The sequence below is a fragment of the Amblyomma maculatum genome, chromosome 11 (assembly GCF_055883805.1).
Source record: "Amblyomma maculatum isolate TAMU_Amacu chromosome 11, ASM5588380v1, whole genome shotgun sequence".
NCBI classification, from domain to species: Eukaryota; Metazoa; Arthropoda; class Arachnida; order Ixodida; family Ixodidae; genus Amblyomma; species Amblyomma maculatum.
The window spans coordinates 83,297,422-83,316,554 of record NC_139354.1 but is presented as its reverse complement, the minus strand read 5'-3'; the positions used below and the strand labels follow the sequence as shown (position 1 = coordinate 83,316,554).

General features: G+C 46.8%; 1 protein-coding gene across 1 annotated transcript in view; it reads left to right on the top strand.

Moving 5' to 3' along the window:
- The window catches only part of LOC146174283 (uncharacterized), a 35,429-nt gene extending 18,666 nt beyond the window's left edge, over positions 1-16,763 (top strand). Inside the window, exons 4-5 of the mRNA XM_084584062.1 lie at positions 10,121-10,213; positions 16,500-16,763. Coding sequence (XP_084440188.1) covers positions 10,121-10,213; positions 16,500-16,681 — 275 coding nt within the window. The 3' untranslated portion in view covers positions 16,682-16,763. The remainder of the gene's footprint in view (positions 1-10,120; positions 10,214-16,499) is intronic.
- Positions 16,764-19,133: the final 2,370 nt, after the last annotated feature.

Here is a 19,133-nt window from a genome sequence, read left to right as displayed (position 1 = left end):
TTTCTTCCCACGGCATTTCCGCCTCTGACCACAGTCAGCCATCCCCTTTCCCCGATTTATATCACAAGTTCCTTTTGACGACTCTGAGAACAAACACGCTCTCCGCTCACAGTTGTTATCCGATGCCCACTGCCGTCCCATCATCGACCGCCTTATCGGCGCCTCGGACCGGCCCAACGTTAGGCTTCGCCGACAGCTTCGCATTTTCAAGCTCGAGGATGGCATCCTACGCCGCTACGTGTATTGCTCTGATAGAACTCGCTGGATCCAAGTCGTGCCGCGTGTGCTTCGCCCACGTATACTGACGGCTCTCCACGATGACGCTACTGCAGGTTACCTTGGCTTTACAAATACTCGTATCCTGCCCTCTGTGCCAACGTCGCAAACGGCCGACTTCGTCGCCCGCTGGCCTCCTATAACCTCTTCACTGTCCCGCCACGCTATTCGACGTAGTCGGCATTGACTTTTATGGTCCCTACCTCTCTCCGATGGGGGTAACCATTGGACTATATTAGTTGTCTACCCCCTTACACGCTATGCTGAGACAGCACCCGTACCGACTAGTTCCGTTCAAGAAGTAGCAAATTTCTTTTTGCGTCAGGTGGATTGCGTCATGGCGCTCCTCGCGTGCTCCTAAGTGATCGCGGGACGGCCTTCTTATCATCTGTGATTGCCGAAGTTCGTCACGCGTCATTCACCCTTCATAAGACAACCTAAAGCTACCATCTCCAGTCCAACGGTCTGACTGAGATATTTCATCGCACCTTATCGGATATTATATCCATGTACATCACACCAGATCATCGAAATTGGGACACTATTCTGCCATTAGTCACATTCGCCTATAATACAGAAGTCCAGCGGACTACCGGTTACTCTTCATTTTTCCTCGTTTATGGCCGCCCTCCCACTACGATTCTCGACACTTCCGTCTGCTCTACGCCGGGCTACTCAACATCAGTACCTACCCAGTTCTTATCTAGTGTGGTCAGATGCCGTCATCTTGACCCTCTCAACAAAGCAGCGTGCCAGAAAGACCGCAAGAGTCACTACGATTTTACGCATCGAGTGGTCTCTTTTCGTCCTTGTGACGAAGTACTGCTTTATACACCATTGAGCACCCCTCGCCTTAGTGACCAATTTCACCACCGCTTCCTTGGTCCCTGCAAGGTCTTCAGCCAAACTTCCCCAGTGAACTACAAAGTCACACTTGTTGATCCCCCAGCCGATCGACGCCACCGTGGAACTAAAATTGTTCATGTTTCTCGCTTGTAACCGTTTGTGCGCCGCGGTGCACCAGTTAGGAGCGGCCAGGCTGGCCGCTTTCGACCCCTCGGGCCGGTTGTGTGAGCCTTTCATTGATCTTCTTTCATTTGTACATACCATGATTTTCATCTTTCATTTGTTTCATTGTCATCGTCCTGAAGCGCCGGCTCCGGCACGCGCCTTGCTTCGTCATCAGATTAAAACGCTAGACATGGCATCGCTGATATAAACAGCGTGAACACGAAGACAAAGGAGAAGATAAAGAAACAGTACAAGCGCTGACTCACAACTATGCCTAAGCCCTTTACTTCAAGGCCCAGAAAAAAAAAACATGAAGAAAACGAAACAGTCACGTGAAACAACCCCTGGGTTCACCCGCTGCCCAAAAAAATCACTTAAAAAAGACACCTCTTTGCTTGAAAGAGCAAGAGAAGTCTTGCTGACACACTTATTGTCCGTTGAAATAAAATATGATTCCACTATCTCTCTCGTCATCTTCTCTTTGTGGCGATACAAAATCCTAACCTTGTCAAACTTTAAGTCCACTTCTTCTTCTCCTTCTTCATTATTTCACATGAATGGCAATGTGATACCAGAAACGTTTTGTCCTTTCCACTTTCCAAGTTGTTCCGGTGTTCCTGTAGTCTCTTATTAATATATCGTCCTGTTTGTCCTATATAACTGGCTCCACAAGAGAGTGGAAGCCTGTACACAACACCTGTCTTGCATCCAACATATGGGTTTCTATGTTTCACCCCACATTCTTGCTTCTTCGCTTCTGTGTTTTGTTTTCTTCATGTTTGTTTTTTCTGGGCCTTGGAGTAAAGGGCTTAGGCATAGTTGTGAGTCAGCGCTTGTACTGTTTCTTTATCTTGTCCTTTGTCTTCGTGTTCGCGCTGTTTATATTAATAATGAACAAGTACCAACTCGCCCAACAAATTATCTTGGTAAGGCATCGCTGGCCTTGCCTAATGACCTTGCTGTCTCGACCTAGCCTTCTTTCACATTAAGTACTGAAGTATTTAATGAACTCAATGAATATCTGTGCAGCCTAAAAAAATCGACCTTAAGCGATGAAAAACAAAAGCAAGGGTTGTTCAATTCTTTGTAGTATTATCTGTTTTCATTTTTTTCATTGACAGTGAAGCTTGTTATTTTTGCTCACTCGTTTCTTTCTCCTACCATTTGAAGCTGCGTGAATTTTATGGATACAATATACTTTATATCCTCGTAAAAAGTAATGTGATGCCCAGAAATCGAGGAAAGGGAAGATAAGGACGACGTAAAGGACTTGACCCACCTGCTCATCATACGTCTTCTCAGCATCGTTCGTACGCACAAGCGACTCACCCTCGTGGATGAAATGGTACACCAAAACGGCCAGTGCACCAATCAAATGTGGATGCCGCAGCTGAAGACGCTGTTTTAGACAATGCCATTGCAGAGGCTCGCCAAAGTCTAGACGAACTCACCCAGCTCCGAGAACAGCGTCGCTCTAACCCCTCTCGAAGAAGTATAATACCTCGTGATAAGATTTCAGATGAACCACCTTCAATAAGCATCAAACCACAATCACGTGCAGACAACACGTTAATCCCGAATACCCCGACAGTGGATAAAATATTAGCTCTTATAGAGCATGTGACCTCCCTCATCATGGAAGCTCTTCGGCCTCGCAATGCATAATGCACTGTCTCTGGTGGTGCAGTAGAATTGTCGAGGCTTTGCGAATAAGGCCTCTGAAATGAACATCCGTCTTCGGCACAAAAAGCTAAATGCGTGAGCCTTCTTACTTCAAGAGCATAACTTACTTCCTTGCCTTTCAGGATTCTGCGCTTACAATTCACCTTCCATTCCTGATCGCCATTCCCTCTTGACCTCAGCCCAGGTATATCAGCAATTTATATTCACACTTTAGTTCCCCACACACCGATCGACCTTTCACGGTAGTGTAACACACGCCAAGATGTGGTAGCACTCCTAGTTAAGCCTGTACGCACGCCACTTATACTAGTTTCCTTTTATGGCCGTCCTGGTTCCGCATCTCCTAATCTTGGATGGGTTCGTTTTCTGCGTTCTACCTACTCGGGTATCTCTATTCTAGTCGGTGGAGACTTCAACGGCGCACATACCTCGTGGAGTTACTCATCGGATTCTCCCAGGGGTGCACACATCCAGGGATGTTTTTCAGATAATTCTTTTCATCTTTTAAACAACCCACATACATCTACCCGTCCACGAGGTGGGCATTATTCACCTGATTTGACTTGGTGGTTAGGCCCTGGTAGCCCTCGTTGGCTGTTGAACCAGATACCTGGAGTAGTGATCACAGTCCTATCTTTATCTCTCCCACTACTTCGCGGATACGTAAAATACGCCGTAGCGTTCGAATAACATCATGGGAGTCTACGCGCAGACAATCGCTTATCTGATTTCACCCCATAATCAGCATTGTCTACTCTCTCTGCCGTTCTTGCGTCCCACACGATTACCACCCCTGTAAATGAAGACGAGCCAAACCCGGACATCCACCTCCCGAATCTTTGGGCTCTGCGTCGCCAGGCCGATCATTATGCTGCTCGTAACCCCGATGACCCATCGGCGATCCCCGCTTTTCACCGGACTACCGCGCGTGCGAGGCGGTATGAAAAGCGTCTAGGAAGGCAACGTTGGGCTTCATAGTGTGAGCGCCGGTCCTCCAAGCAGAGTAATCGACCACTTCGGAGAGTGTTTCACGCCATGGAGCGCTCTTCTCAAGTTTCTGATTACACAGAAAGCATTCGCCTTGCGATGAATGTAGATGAGGACACATTTGCAAAACAGGCGGCCAGACAGTTTTTTCCCCACTATGATTCCACCTCGACTTCTCCACCTTGCTTACCGGTTACCGAATCCCCCGATGCGATTACTTCTGACCTAACCATGGCAAAGCTCCTGGCATCCATTGAACGCCTCAAATCTAACTCTGCTCCAGGGCACGACGGCATACCTAACTCCTTATTCTGCAACTTGGAAGGGACTGCTTTGCAGGCCCTGCTTGATGCATTCAATGACGTGTGGCATTCTGGTGTCAAGCCGGACGAGTGGAAGCATTCTATTGTTGTTCCAATACCAAAGCCAGGTCATCCTCCAGTATCTCTCTCGGCCCTTCGTCCAATTTCCCTGACGCAAACAATCTGCAAGCTTTACGAAAACATTCTCGCCACTCGCTTATCGGGATGGTTGGAATCTCATGACTGTTATCCAGAATCCCAAATTGGCTTCCGCCGGCAAATAGGAACGAAGGATGGTCTTGCTACTTTGGCTGCTGACGTGCTTCACCACTCTCCGCACAGTCATCTTGTTAGAACTGTGATCGCTACAGATATAACAAAGGCACATGATAACATCCTTCACTCAGTCATTCTTGCCTCCCTACAAACTCTTGGTCTTCCTTACAGGTTTCTCCTCGCCATTCACGCCTTTCTAACAAATAGAACATTCAGTGTGCGTGTCCATGGAAAGCCCTTTGGTCACTTCCCCTCAAACAGAGGAGCGCCCAAGGGCCCCGTTCTCGCCCCTACATTATTTAATGTGGCCTTCATTCCACTTGTTCGAGCCGTAGGGGCCATCCCTTCTATACGCGTGCTTGCGTATGCCGATGATATAACCTTATGGTGCTGTCACCCAGATACGTCTGTCCATCAAGCGGCCCTCCAGCATGCGCTGGATGTATTGGCATTTCGCCTCCCTCCTTTGGGCCTAACTCTTTCGCCTACAAAATCCTGTTTCATTCGCATTGAAAATAAAGCTGGCTTACGGAAAGCTCCCACTATACATTTTATGATAATACCCCAATTCCTCAGGTACAAACAGTTCGCTTTCTTGGTCTTCTTCTTCATTCCTCTGGGACTGGCACCCCCGTGGCTGGCAGCCATGCGTAAGACCGCTCACGCTACTCTAGGTCTCATTCGTCGCATAGCTATGCGTTCTGACGGCGCGCGTGCTCACACGGCCCGCCAGCTTGTTCGCTCTGTCTTCCAGCCGCGTATAATCTACCAGGCACAGTTTCAACGTCTCACCCGCAGACAGTGGGACTCCCTTGAGGCCATCAATCGTGAGGCTATGCGTGCAGTAACATATCTTCCCCGCCTAATACCCATACCAGTACTTCAGGAGTATGCCCAGCTAAATATGCTCACTGAACTCGTTGATCAGCGGATGGCAAACAGAGCTCGCAAACAGTCTTTACAACTACATCATTTAAAGACACTACCTCGATGGTCGTACTGCCAGCTCACGGACAATCGCCCCACTGCTTTCCCGTCGGTATCATCCGCACATCTGCCTGAAGGGTGCATATTATATACCAATGCATCACATACTGCAGAGCGAGGAGTTACCTCTGTGTATAGTCCCTCTCATCCGCATCTCACCACTCACGTGACATATACCGTGGATACGTGCACCCCTCTGGCACTGGAACTTCTAGCAATTTACAATGCCATACATTCCCTTCCGCCAGTTCCTACATTCAATGCAGTTCATCGTTACACAGACTCTCTCCTTGCCCTTAAACAGCTTAAGGCCATTCGACGCACATTCCAAATAACACAGTCCATACATTTGCTCTATTCAAAGTACCCATGTCCTGTGCGCATACACTGGATTCGCGGCCATGCTCGCGATCCACATAATATTCAAGCGGATGCTATGACGCATATAAACACATTAGTCGATGCACCACCTTCCCCTCTTCCCACAGATCCGTTCCTGCCCCACGTTTCCGATTCGCAAGTTCTGCGCCAGCGAACACGCGCTCTCATTCCTCCGTGTTCGAACCCTTTCCCCGTAGTCTTACTCGGCAGGAAGAGGTGACAGTGCGCCGGATCCGGGCAGGGGTGGCTCTGACCCCATCTGTTCGACATTGATGGCGGGAAAAAGATCTACCAGTGACTGACAGGTGCCCTCACTGTGAGACTCCACCTGACGTCTGCGATGTGCGTCACTTGTTGTGGACGTGTCCATCAACGACTCACATTAGGCAACGGATAATCATGAAGGTAAGCCTGCGGTGGAATCGCTATAGTGATTATGAGAAATGGACAATGGACAATCGCTATACTGCCAACCTTCTCGAATACATAAGCACAACTGGACTTCACTCCTTCTTTACTCTTTCTATCTCCTGCATCCCATTCCCCCTTTCTCAACTTATGCCTTGTGCAAACTCTTCGAAAAAAAATAGGGGATTGTAATGGGGCTCGTAAACGGACTAAGCTGGTTTCCGAGGGTAATCCTTAGCCAATAAAACCTCACTAGAAACATCTTGTTCAAAGGTGCGGGGTAGACGTGACCAGAAACTCCGAAGACAGATCCCTCGCTTGAACCGCACCCAAGTCGACGTCATGCTGGCCTGCCGTCATCAGAGCCTACGATGTCTCTCGGCAGCGGCGCTCTGAGGATCGTGCTAGCACGTCATGACAGCATTACTGGGAGCTTCTTTTATTCATGGGCTCATTCAACGAAGGCGTGGATGAGTGGCTCACCCATTACCAGAGGGTGAGACGTAACATTAAGTGTTACTCTTCCACCTGGCTAGACAACATGGCCTTCGCGCTTCATGGCACGTGTTACAACAACCAAGAGGACAATTTCACCACCTGGGACCGCTTCGCAGAAGAGATAAAAAGGGCGTCGGAGACTCTGAGGCTAAGAAGAAGAGAGCTGAACAAGCGCTCTCTCAGAGCTCAGCTTCCTGGTGACACATGCACGAAGTATTTCGAGGAAGTCTGGAAGCTATGCAACCTTACGCCTCCTTGCTTTACATAAGAATGACAAATTTGGCCATCTGAATAAAGAGTATGGCGGACACATAATTTCCTTCATGTTAAATGTAGCCTTGGCTCAGTGGCTACGTAGTTCAGCACTGCCGCGCGTTCTAGACACTAAAAATACGTCGGATCCCACCCAAGCTCGGTTGTCTGGCTGGCATGACGCCGCTGTCCGCTGGTGACGCTGCTGACGTAACATCGTCTAGTTATCTGGCCTCCACGTCCATCAGATTGTTCGCGAAGAAGAAAAAACAAAGAAAAAGTTACTCGGCAGCTAGACTTACAGTAGGGTCCTACAGAGCTCCCTTCATCGCATCCGCCGCGTCCGCCTCCTACAATCACCATTAATACAGCGGACTTCGACGAACACCGGGAACGGAAGCAGCCACGGCACAGCAACATACTGAGGGCACCCCAAATTCAACAGGCCTGCTACTACCAACCGACACATATCAGTTATGACAACAGTAGACGCGATACTTTGAGTGACGCGTCTTCCTCGACGTCGTGCGTGACACTGCTGCGGCCAACCCGGACTCATCTCGCGATCATGTCTTCACCGCCAAGCATCTAAGCTATCCTGAGAAGCAGGATTACCGTCTTTCCTCTTCATGGCTTTCGCGCTATCCTCCTGATTGCGGAAACCCTTTGGCATGCACCTTTTCCGGATTTATCACCCGCATCGAACACCATTTCGAGCTTCCTGCACGCGCCACTCTCAATCACCCCGGTGCCGCTCCTTTAAACCGGAACTCTATACTCCGTTTCATGCATCAGGTGCAACGCAGCGAAAGCTACGCAAGTAGTCCGCAAGAAAAAAAACAGGAGGCGTATCACTACGCGCTCGTTCTGTAGGTGAGTGGTTCCTGCCGAAACGGGCTCTATTCCGAGCATACATGTTTGCAATAACATGCTTCGCATGCTTAGACATCTTCACAGAGCGGATCTTATAGAAAAAATGCGCACCAAAGAAACATTTTCTCAAAAAGAGATGCGCAGCGCGGAGGGCACAGCCAGCGCCATCTGGTGGCACAACTGGCAAGGTTGCGGGGCAGCAAAACGCGGCACGAACAAAAACGACATTAAAAAACATACAAATTAGCCGAATCCGACCTTTTCTCTCTAAAAAAGGTGCTTTTTATGAAGTTGATGGCAAATGTAAAATGTATTAGGCTTGTAGACAAAGCAACTATTATTTTCACTCGTCAAGAGCAGGCACTATTTTTTATCGTGGATGCGAAGAGCGCAAACAAGAGCTGTAGCTTTGGTAGTGTTGCACTTGATGTATGAAACGGAGTATAGCCGGTGCGATTTACGGGGTGTTATCCAAGACTCAACCAAGGCTGGCTGCCTTGTTTACTAACAAGAATTCTGTACTTGGACTCACCAGCACACGTTTTTGTACAATTTGCTGAAAAATAAACTTTGGATGATTGATTGATTGACGTCTGAATGACGGTTATTGAAATAAGTGGGGAATCGCTTTTAACCCCGCTACGAACAATGAAACCTATGGAAGTATAAAAGCTGTTTAAATGACGATCCGAGACGCTCACATCATCTACGTGTCTGGGTGAAATACAACATGCTGTCGTTGACCGCAAGCGAGGTTTCTTAATCTAAGTGTGCTCTTGAGATTTAGGGTAGAACTACGTGTAGAGCACGCCTGTCATTTCACGCAGGCAGCACGACGCTCTCTTCTGTGAGGAGCCAAACGTTACGCCAGCCACTGTAGCAGGAAGCTTACGTTCGCCGAGGCGCCGGGTATAAAGCGATGCCGGGAAGCGCGTCACCATATTACAATAAAAGTCAACCTGAAGGGTGTAGCCATAGAAATTTTCAAAACAAAACATGTTTAAGGCACACTGCTCGTGGAGAACTAGTTTGCGAATATTTTTATTTCTTACTGCGGAGTCGCCCCTCCAATATCGCATCTCCTGGCTCGTTCTCTTCGTTAGTAACCTCACGTTAGTCAAGGCATCACGTGCTACAAGAGCGCTGTAGTGCTGGTGATTCGCTCCGTACCTTCGGCGTAAACTCAAGCTGTCCAAGACGCTTTCTCCTTTTGAATGAGGGAAAGAATTCAACGAAAGAACCAAATAGTGAAAGTGGTCCTTCAAAACTGTAGTTTTCCGTGTGCACGCCGAACGTTTACCATGTCATATTCTCGTCACTCTCCCCGTTGACCTCCGCTGAATGCTTGCCGCTTAATACAAGCTGCTCCCATCAGAATGTTCGCGGTGCCACTGACGTATTCTGACCGTTATTGTTACACAGGTACGTTCAGGTTCCGGGTATTCCTGCTGCACACAACCTCAACGTGAGGCGGTCAGGGCTGGTAGATTTTTGCACGATTCAGGCACAAAATTGGGTTCAATGAGCTCCGCGAATTTTAAAAAAGCGGTCCTTTATGAAGTGCTGGTAGTGATAGTTACCACTCACGAGGAACGTACCGAACCTCAGTGTGCTGTATAGGTATCGACACGACGATAATTGCTGAAAAGTCACGAATTGTGAAAGGTGAACACGCGTACAGGTAGCCGCACTCTTAGCGCGCCACCCCTTTCGACACAGCCATGCAGTGGTGCGGACAAGGAGGCACATGAATGCGATGCTCTACATAGCTTACCGCTTTTTTTTTTTTTGAGGCGTGGTAGGGACGGGCACAATGCTTCTCAGAAGACCGACCACCTGCTCATATGCTCACCTGAACCATGGAGGACCTTGTACGACCGGCAGTGACATGCGTAAGAGAAATTTTAAAGATGACTACTGTGATACAATCACAGTTGAATATAAATGACAACCTATTCATCAAAACCTGTATTGCCCCTCATATTCTTGTGTCTCAAAACGTTTAAATTGTGTCATCCTTTTCTCAGTTCTGAATCGGTCAGACAAATTGGAGTTCAGTACAGCAACTTTTAAGTTCGCACCTCAGTGTGTGAAAGAGCTCCTCCTGCTCAGGTCAGATGCCGAGATACATGTTTTGATAGCATCGCTGACTACAGAAATGAACACAATCAGCCTATTTTTTACAGATTATCAACCGCGGGGAGCGGAGCAATTGGTGTACCAAAGTAAGAATAACACATGTGGCGTATTTTTGACAACACAGCGTTTCCAAGTTCAAAGTAAGTAATTTATCAACAGCAATAGCCTTTTACGGTCATTGGTAGGCAGAAATGTTCCCAATTTTATCTCTGTAATACTGATCTATGCAGCTACGTACACCTCGCGCAATCGCCGCAAGCATACTTATTTCGCCCGCGCACTGAACACGCTACAACTATGCTCGACGCCTTCTCATTCATTCGGTTCCATTCAGACTTTGCGACCATAGCTTTTCACCTTTCTCGCTGCATATCGTTCACATGTGCATTTCATTCACCTTCTTTTGGATAGAAGAGTTCTCTCACCCTCTGTGTTGCCGTGCCCTTGTGTAAGCTTCCACCTGTTCTCTTTCTGGCCAGAGCTACTTACGCACTCTGCCTTTTACGTTCACTCCTTTTTGATAGCCTCACTCTTCTATGTTCAAGGTGGGAAAGATATAGCTTTTGCATAATTTAATTTTTTAGGATATTACCAAACTGCTTTTCCTGACCATGAGGCTGGCTACTGAGCAAACTTCGTCACATTCGTACTTTATATCCTATATGTGTCACGTAAAGCTTATCCGCCGTTGCGACAGGCCTCAGGCAGATGTATTCCCACAACCCTTGCACAGAATTCTTCACCAAGCACGAACGTGCACCATTCTGTAATATTTATGACAAATACTCTAAATATCTGCAAAATATTTCAAACACACCAATTTATTCTAGCTGTTCAGATCCTTGATCAATATATACATTTATCTCCTGAGTTACCTGTCAATATAATTTACAGCAAATGGCTTCTCAACTTACGGTAGCGTATTCTTCAATATTTTTACATCACCGACTCCTAACTTTCTATGAACCTGAATATTGCCAGTAAACATCCGTTGCTTATAATGAGATAAAATGCATCTGTCCGTCTGACGTCCTTCCCGATTGTAAGTTATCATTTGTGACAGTTTGTAAGTATTCACATTGTATAATCGAAATCGTATCTTCATATGCCTTCAAGATGGTTTCTTCTTCACTAGTTACTAGTTTCGCAATGTCTACATGGCGGTAGACGTTTAGACTAAAGACCCGTTACTCAAAGCATTATGTAATAACCCAGAGAATGCCTGAGATAACATTGACAGGTGGTAAGGGCGGAGTTGTTTCTTTTCTTTGCTCCGGCCGTATACATCAGTGATTACGTCCCACCAAGGAACCGCGCTGCGAATTCGCTTCACACGATCAACGACACTTGTTCGGCATGTATTTCAGAAAATTATTAACTCTATTTCTCTTGGTGCCGTATATTCTTTGAAATTCATCTATTTTATAACTACGCATTTTTGTGACAGCTTTCATTTCTTGGAGCATATATCAGTAATAAGCAACGCGTTGTGTTCCTGCTCTCACTCTAGTTTTTTCTTTTCATTCTGCTCTGCTTGATTTGTTTCTAGCGTTGTGTTATTGCCGCGGTTCTTGCAATATCTCGTATTCCCATGGGGTAAAAACGGACCTTAGCACGAAGCGTGAATGCGAAACTTGCAACATATTTAGTGCTTCGGATGTGCAGTCTTCTTCGAAATAGGCGCGCAATATTCGCCATAGGCGAGCAGCCTCCTCAGTCTAGAAAGTCGTGGATCGAGACTTTCTACCGATTCCGATCCACCAGACTACACGTGTCATCCAGGCCGGGGCTTGACAGCAGTCTCCAACTGCTCCTCGGTTAGATCATTAGTGAAGACGGGTTCATGCGGCCCCTTTCATCCCCTCACAGCATATTATACAGTGTTTATTAATTTACAAAAGCACTTTCATATACATAGGTGAGGAACAAGATCCTGTGTGGTAAGGTGGCATAGACGTGACGGTTTTCTCGCACTCCCAGCAATGACAACCAGTACGTTTGCCTGAGAGTGAAGGAGCGCAATCTCACGTTTACACTTGTGGGTGCGTATATGTCGCCATCCAGTCGTTTTGACGCAACACAATTGAGCGACTTGATGGCGATTACACCTGGCTTTTGGATCATCATGGGAGACTTTAACGCTCACCACATGATGTGGGGAAGTGTTCGAATGAGCCTCAAGGGAAGAAGCTTGTGTCCTTCGCCTCTGATCATGACCTGCAATGTCTTAATGACGGTACACTGACCTTTATTCGAGGGGCAACTTACAGCAGATGCCTTGATTTAGCTTTCGTGTCTCGATGCCTTACCAACAACGTCCAATGATTTGCAGATATAGAAACACACGGAAGTGACCACATTCCTATGTATGTGATCATTAATGGCCTTTCCATATCCACGTCTGTCCCACGAATGCGCCGCATCGATTGGTCGGCATATCAAGCACTTACGGAAGATGCTTGCACAGCAGGCCTCTCTGCAAGTATTGAACAGAAAATTAAGGAGGCCATGATATACGCGACGTCTTTCTTCACCCCAGTGCCTACCTACACAGAGTTTGATACGGAATTACAGCGCCTGCGAGCATTGCGACGGAGGGCAGAGCGTAGATCTGACTGACGAAGTCGCGCCTCGACCTCAGAGATGCAAGGCACCTGCAAAAGAAATTTCAGCGCCGAATTCAAGCCCTCCAGGCAAAACGCTGGCGGTCATTATGTGAAACGCATGATCCCCGTAAGCCTTTATCACGCATATGGGATGTCGTTCGTGGTCTCCGAACATTCCATAAAGAACTCTACCCATTTAAATCTCTCGCACTCTATCAAAGACGTAGTGAGGTCGAGGTAGCAGAAACGTTGTGCGCTAGGGTAGCAGGCCAATCAACTCCAACGGCAACGTTACATTTCAACAATGTTCCAGCTTCACGGGATTCAAATATGGAACTTCCCTTCTCCCTAGAGGAACTTGACGCTGCGCTGGCTTCTTGCAGACGGTCATCATCAACGGGTCCCGACGCTGTAACATACACTGCACTTGCAAATCTTGGTCAAGAAGCTAGGCACGCTCTTTTGTAATATTACAACAAACCATGGAGTACAGTTCCAGACGAGTGAAAGTGCTGTCGTTTAGTTCCGCTCCTGAAACCTGGCAAATCGCCTCTGGACTTGACATCATACCGTTCAATTGCACTGGCTAGTTGCGTTGGTAAAGTACTTGAAAGAATGCTGCTTATACGTATTGAATGGTACCTACAGCGCTACCGCATATATCTGGATATTATGTCAGGGTTTCGACGTGGACGCTCTTCGACTGACAACGTGGTGAACCTGGCAACATCTGTATAAAACAAAAAATTTTGAATATGAAGAGCGCATATGACAACGTCACTCACCAGGCCATTTTTGACGCTCTAGAAGCTGCGAGCTTGGCGGTCGTGTCTTTTGCTGCATACGCAGGTATTTATCCAACAGATCTCACTTTATGCAGACTGAGGATGTCCCAACATCTTCTCATTTCACTTCCCGTGGAGTCCCACAGGGCGGAGTACTAAGCCCAACGCTTTTCAATCTTACTCTTGTCGGGCTTGTCGACTTCATACCACAATTGGCGCAACTTTCAATATATCCAGACGAAATCTGCATCTGGGCATCAGTCGTTTTGCGCCCACAGGTTAGAGCGAAGCTTCAAAAGGTGGCAAGTATAGTTGCGACCTACCTCCACCTGCGTGGTCTACAAATATCAACTGAAAAGTGTTCGCTAGTTGTATTTACACGCAAGAACATGTCATCTTACACCGTACGCATTGATGGAAAAACAATACCCTACGAAAGCAGCCATCGCTTTCTGGGAGATATCATCGACCGAAATCTTTCGTGGACTCCCCATATTTCATTCATGAAAAAGAGGCTGACAGCAATTACTCACGTACTTGCCTTTATTGGGGGAAGTCATGGGGAGCGTCCGTGCGGTCGATACTACAACTATGCCGTGCAATATTTATGGGATTTCTTCGGTAAAGCTTACCTGCACTTGGAAATATCAAGAAAACCAATTTAGGAATTCTACATAGCGTTCAAGCTCAAGCTCTTCGAACCTGCCTGGGATGGCCGAAATGTGCCTCTACGGCGGCTACCATTTTAATTGCACAGGAGCATCCCATATCTACCTACCTAACAGTTGACTCCCTGAAGGCACATTCCCGACACATCTTTCGGGTTCCTTGTCATCATTTGGCCCAGTCTTCCCATTACCAGGCCGCGCACATCATTTACAAAGACCGTTGATGCGCATCGCGCTATATAGCCGTCCCAGTTTACACCCGCATCTAGACCGTCATCTCCACTATGGAGCCTGCATAAACCACACGTGCTTCTTTCAATACCCGGGATCAGGAAGAAGGTCGAGCTATCGACTACAGAACTGAAACAAATCACTCTTGAATGCTTCCATGAGTACCATGCAAATCGTTTGCACGTCTACACCGATGGTTCAGTGAATGCCTTGAGTTCTTCAGGCTCCATGGTCATACCCTCAATTAATACAGAAATAGAAGTTAGGACAATTCACCAGACTTCTTCAACAGCCGCAGAACTAACCGCTTTACGTGTCGCTATTAGGCATATCAGTCAGCAAAGCCCTCAACGATGGTCTATTTTCCCAGATTCAAGAGCACCTCTGCAAGCCTTAAAGCGGCTCTTCGCCGTGGAGCCCATGAGCAACTTGCGGCGGAAATACGACAACCTAATCACAATGCCATACAAGGAGGACATGACATCATCTTCCAACGGCTTCCAGGACACAGTGGCATAGCGGGCAATCTTCGCGCGGACGAGGTAGCACAAATAGCCCACCAAGACGGCGATTGTGTGTTGATCCCCGATTCCAGGGCAGACGCAGCGGGGAAGTTTCGCGCACTTGGGCGGGAACACACGCTCTCCTTGTAGAATTCTGGCCAGTTTGCGAACTGCCGCTTGAAATACCTGGACCCTGACCTGAAGCTCCGCCTTCCACCTGGCCTATACCCGAGGCGAAGAAACATTGCTGTGCCGCCTGTTGGTTGGTGTACCATTCACAAACTCGTATTCTTTTATGATAGGCATGGCAAACAGCCCTACATGTAAAAACTGTGGTTGCGACCAGTATATAGGCAACATTCTTTGTGAGTGCCCGATATACAGTGAGGAAAGGCAGTGTCTGTGCCGTTCGCTGTAGCATTTAGATGGACGCCCATTGAGTGAAACTAAGATTTTAGGTCCATGGCCACGACGATCGTCTGCGGAGAAGGCCTCCCAAGCACTGCTAAGCTTTATGAGAAGCACAGGCCTGATCGAAAGACTCTGAGTTTGCTATGACATGACTGTAATGTGATGGGATGTGGCGTGTCTGTTATGTGACTGTATTAACTTCAACTATTCCTCTCTCACAACTTTTATATCCACTCATCTCCTTCCCCCAGTGCAGGGTAACAAACCGGTTGCTTTTACTAGTTAACTTCCCTGCCTTTCGAACTATTCCGGCCAACCTCTCTGCCTTTTTCTTTCAATATATACATCTATTTATCTCCTCATCATCCTCCTCCTCGCCCTTTTCTTGAGGTGAATGCCTTTCTATTTATTTTAATTTGAGGTGGTGTCGCGATTTTTATCGTTTCTTTATTCTGTAATGCAGAAGGATGTCAGTATATTTTTCGGTTCGCCTTGGATTCAGCGGAAGCTATCCGGCACTGGTGCTCACATTAGGATATCGTAATTGGATATAAGATAATTTTATCTGCCAAACAGCTTATCACGGTTTTGATACTCACCGAAGTCAAGAACACAAGGTGTAGTGAAATTCCACACACCTGTTCAGGGCCGAAATTAGGGACGCGAACAAACATCATGACTAAAAAATTTAAGGTATTCAACGCTGCTGGGCCGATGGTGGAACGAAAGCTTTGGCTGCGGTAGACCCAGCGTTGCAATGAACACAACCAGCGTTCCGCTGAACGCACCAAAGCTCAAAGTTGTTCTAGACAGAATTCGATTTACCATAAGCAATAGATGCCGGGTGACGCCTTCGAGAATCTGCGTAAATGGGACCACTACTCGCTGTTCATTTCTATTCTATAAAAACTTTTTTGTTCGCTCTCTCCAAGTAGGGCAATCTTCGTTTTCACACGGTGCTATACTGTGGAATGCTATTATAACCTAATACGCCAGTGTTTCCACACTAATGTTTTCGTCTGATCAAAATGGTTGGTTGGTTTGTGGGGTTTAACGTCCAAAGCGACTCAGGCTATGAGAGACGCATCTGATCAAAATAAAACATAGTAATTCCAAATGGCGGTGCATGATAAAACTGAAGCAGTTGCTGGTTTTTTGCTTTTGCAATATAACAAAATTCGATCAAGCTCTCGATAATGCATGCTTTTTGTTCTGTTTCCAGACCTGTATGATGGCTGTGAGCTACGAGCAAGAGCTGATATTACAAGTGATCAATTTACGGAGGAATGCGTAAAAAATTTTATAAAGATTTGTGAACCCCAACACACCAATGAAGTGTTTGCTCCGCTTTCATACTGCGCTTTTTTCACAGTCAAAGGCAATTTGAAACTTTCGACCGTCTAGCTGAACTTTTTAATCTGTACAGTCTTACATAACTCGTTTCCTTATCTTTCCTTGTAGACTGAACAATAAATACCTGCCAAGTCTCATACTGTCGGGGCCTTTGGTATATAATTTATTTATGCAGTGGATTATAATCTGCAGCAAGCTACGCACACAACCAACTGACTTTTGTCCACACTCAAGGTGATCAACTATAGAGGTTCGGCTGCTGAGCTAACCGAAAAGGTATAAAAAAAACTAGGGTGTAAAAAGTTAAGCCTACAACATTAGGCGAAGCGAAAAGAGAAGAAAAGATACTTTGGGGAGCCAACAGGAGAAATGCGTGCCCTAACATCCGGCTATTAGTCGACCACACCTTCCGCTCAGGCTCATGCTACTAGAGGAATGACTGCTTTGCACGTAGATTTGTCAAAAGTTCAGTTAAGCATGACAAGCTCTAGAAGGTAAACAATTGAAATTCCACAAAGGTTTCGTTGCACGAAGGCGTGATACCATCGCGGGCGTGTAATTAAAGAATCAGATTCGATAAAGTCGCAGTGTTCTAATTTCGCTCTCCGGTAAATATAACAGTGAACTTTAGAATATCGTTCTTATTGGCTAATTAAAGAATTTTTTTTTGCAATGGTCTCTCTTTACCTTAACTTCATGCGCAATGAAAAATATTATCATAAGGCTTCATATTTTAGTAGCGACTGGTTGCACCAGATTCGTCTTATTTTAGGCAAATACGTTGTCAACAACTGGAAGAACAGCAGCGTACACTGGCGGGCAACCGTTTTACACTCAGAAGATTACTAGAACACATAGGACAAATGCGAGTAATTAAAAAGCTAAACAATTTTTCCCACACAGTAAGATATGTTGCTGTTCACCGCTTGTGCATAGGACGTTCCATGCTGCGTACATATTGCATAGATCTACTTACCTTCTTATCCAAAAGTATATGCTAGTTCTGGGAGCGGGTTTCTGAATTTGATGTTAGCTAAATTTTACAGAGCCGGTACCAAGTTCAAAAGAAATTGAGTTTAAACTTCCAAAGCGACTCAGGCTACGAAGGATGTGTAAGTGTCTATAACCTAAAGGTTCTTTGACGAGCGCAGAATTTGCATAGTATACGGGTATCTTGCTTTTCTGGCTATGAAAAAGACTGTTGCGCGGCCAAGGTTGAGCACGCGTCCTTGGGCTGAGTAGTAGATCACCATAACGATTGAGCTAAAACGGCAAGGTCGCAAGGCACTTAAATGCAGTGGCTTATTGCAAGAATGAGACATGATTCATACATGGCAAATAGATATCTAAGTAAAGTCAAAAGGAACGGGCCTGGTACGACAATACTTGAGCTTCTCTCAAAACGCTGCAGAGTACATCTGAAGCATGTACGAGGCGGTTATATGATCGGACACACGGTCACATATTCGGAGCCTTTAGGTGGATCCCGCCGCTGAAATAACACTCCGAATTCTGATACGGGGAAATAACTCCACTCTAGAAACAAAGATTTGGATAGTAAGTAATAAAAGAAATAAAAGCTTTAGAAAACGAGGATTCCAAAAGCAGAAAAGTAGAACGCCTGACAACAATCACATGCAGCTTCTTCACATTTTCCTTAAATTTTTTTCAGACCGTTTAGGTGTAACAAATAGCATACTGAAAAAAAAAATGTGCCGGAGTGATAAGGACGCCCGACTTCTGCGCCCAAGGATGTGGGATCGAATTCCGACCGCAGCGACTCCTTTTCGATGGAGAAAAAAAGCAAGGCGCCTATGTGATATTGTCACGATATTGGCGACTAGGGCTAGGTTATCAGAGCCGATGCAGGTGGAATTACACGGTCCAAGCTTTAGGTACGTCCTTCTAGTCCGGAGCCGACTCACTTCGTCTTTTTTCTCCGAGCGCCACTTCAACGTCTTTCGCTCCGAGCGCCTCTTGGCATTCCTCCCTCCTTAAGCGTCCGCACACGGCACACGTGCACACAGGTGGACAAAAGCAAACGAAAAAAAAAGTTTGCAGATGCCGTCTTTCAGTTACCGCGTAAAATACGGCTTCATGCGTAGAACATGAACTGTCTCTGGACGAGGTAGCCGACGGCCTCTCTGCTCTGGGCCATCTGGGAGGACCTCATTGTTAACGTCGCTGAGGCGCCGCAAGACTTTATATGGTCCGAAGTAACGGCAAATCAGCTTTTACGATAGGCCACGGCGTCGAACAGGAGTCCACACCCACACCTGGTCCCCGGTGTTGTAGGAAGCTTGTTCTTGGCGGAGGTTGTACCGGCGTGAATCCTTGTCCTGTTGCTGGGCGATGTGGACGCGTGCTAGTTGGCGTGCTTGCTCAGCATCTTGGGCAAAGTGTTCGGCGTCGGTAGAAAGCTCGGTATCCGTTTCGCGAGGGAGCATTGCGTCCAGCATCGTCCGAACCTCCCTGCCGTAAACTAGGCGAAACGGCGTGAAGC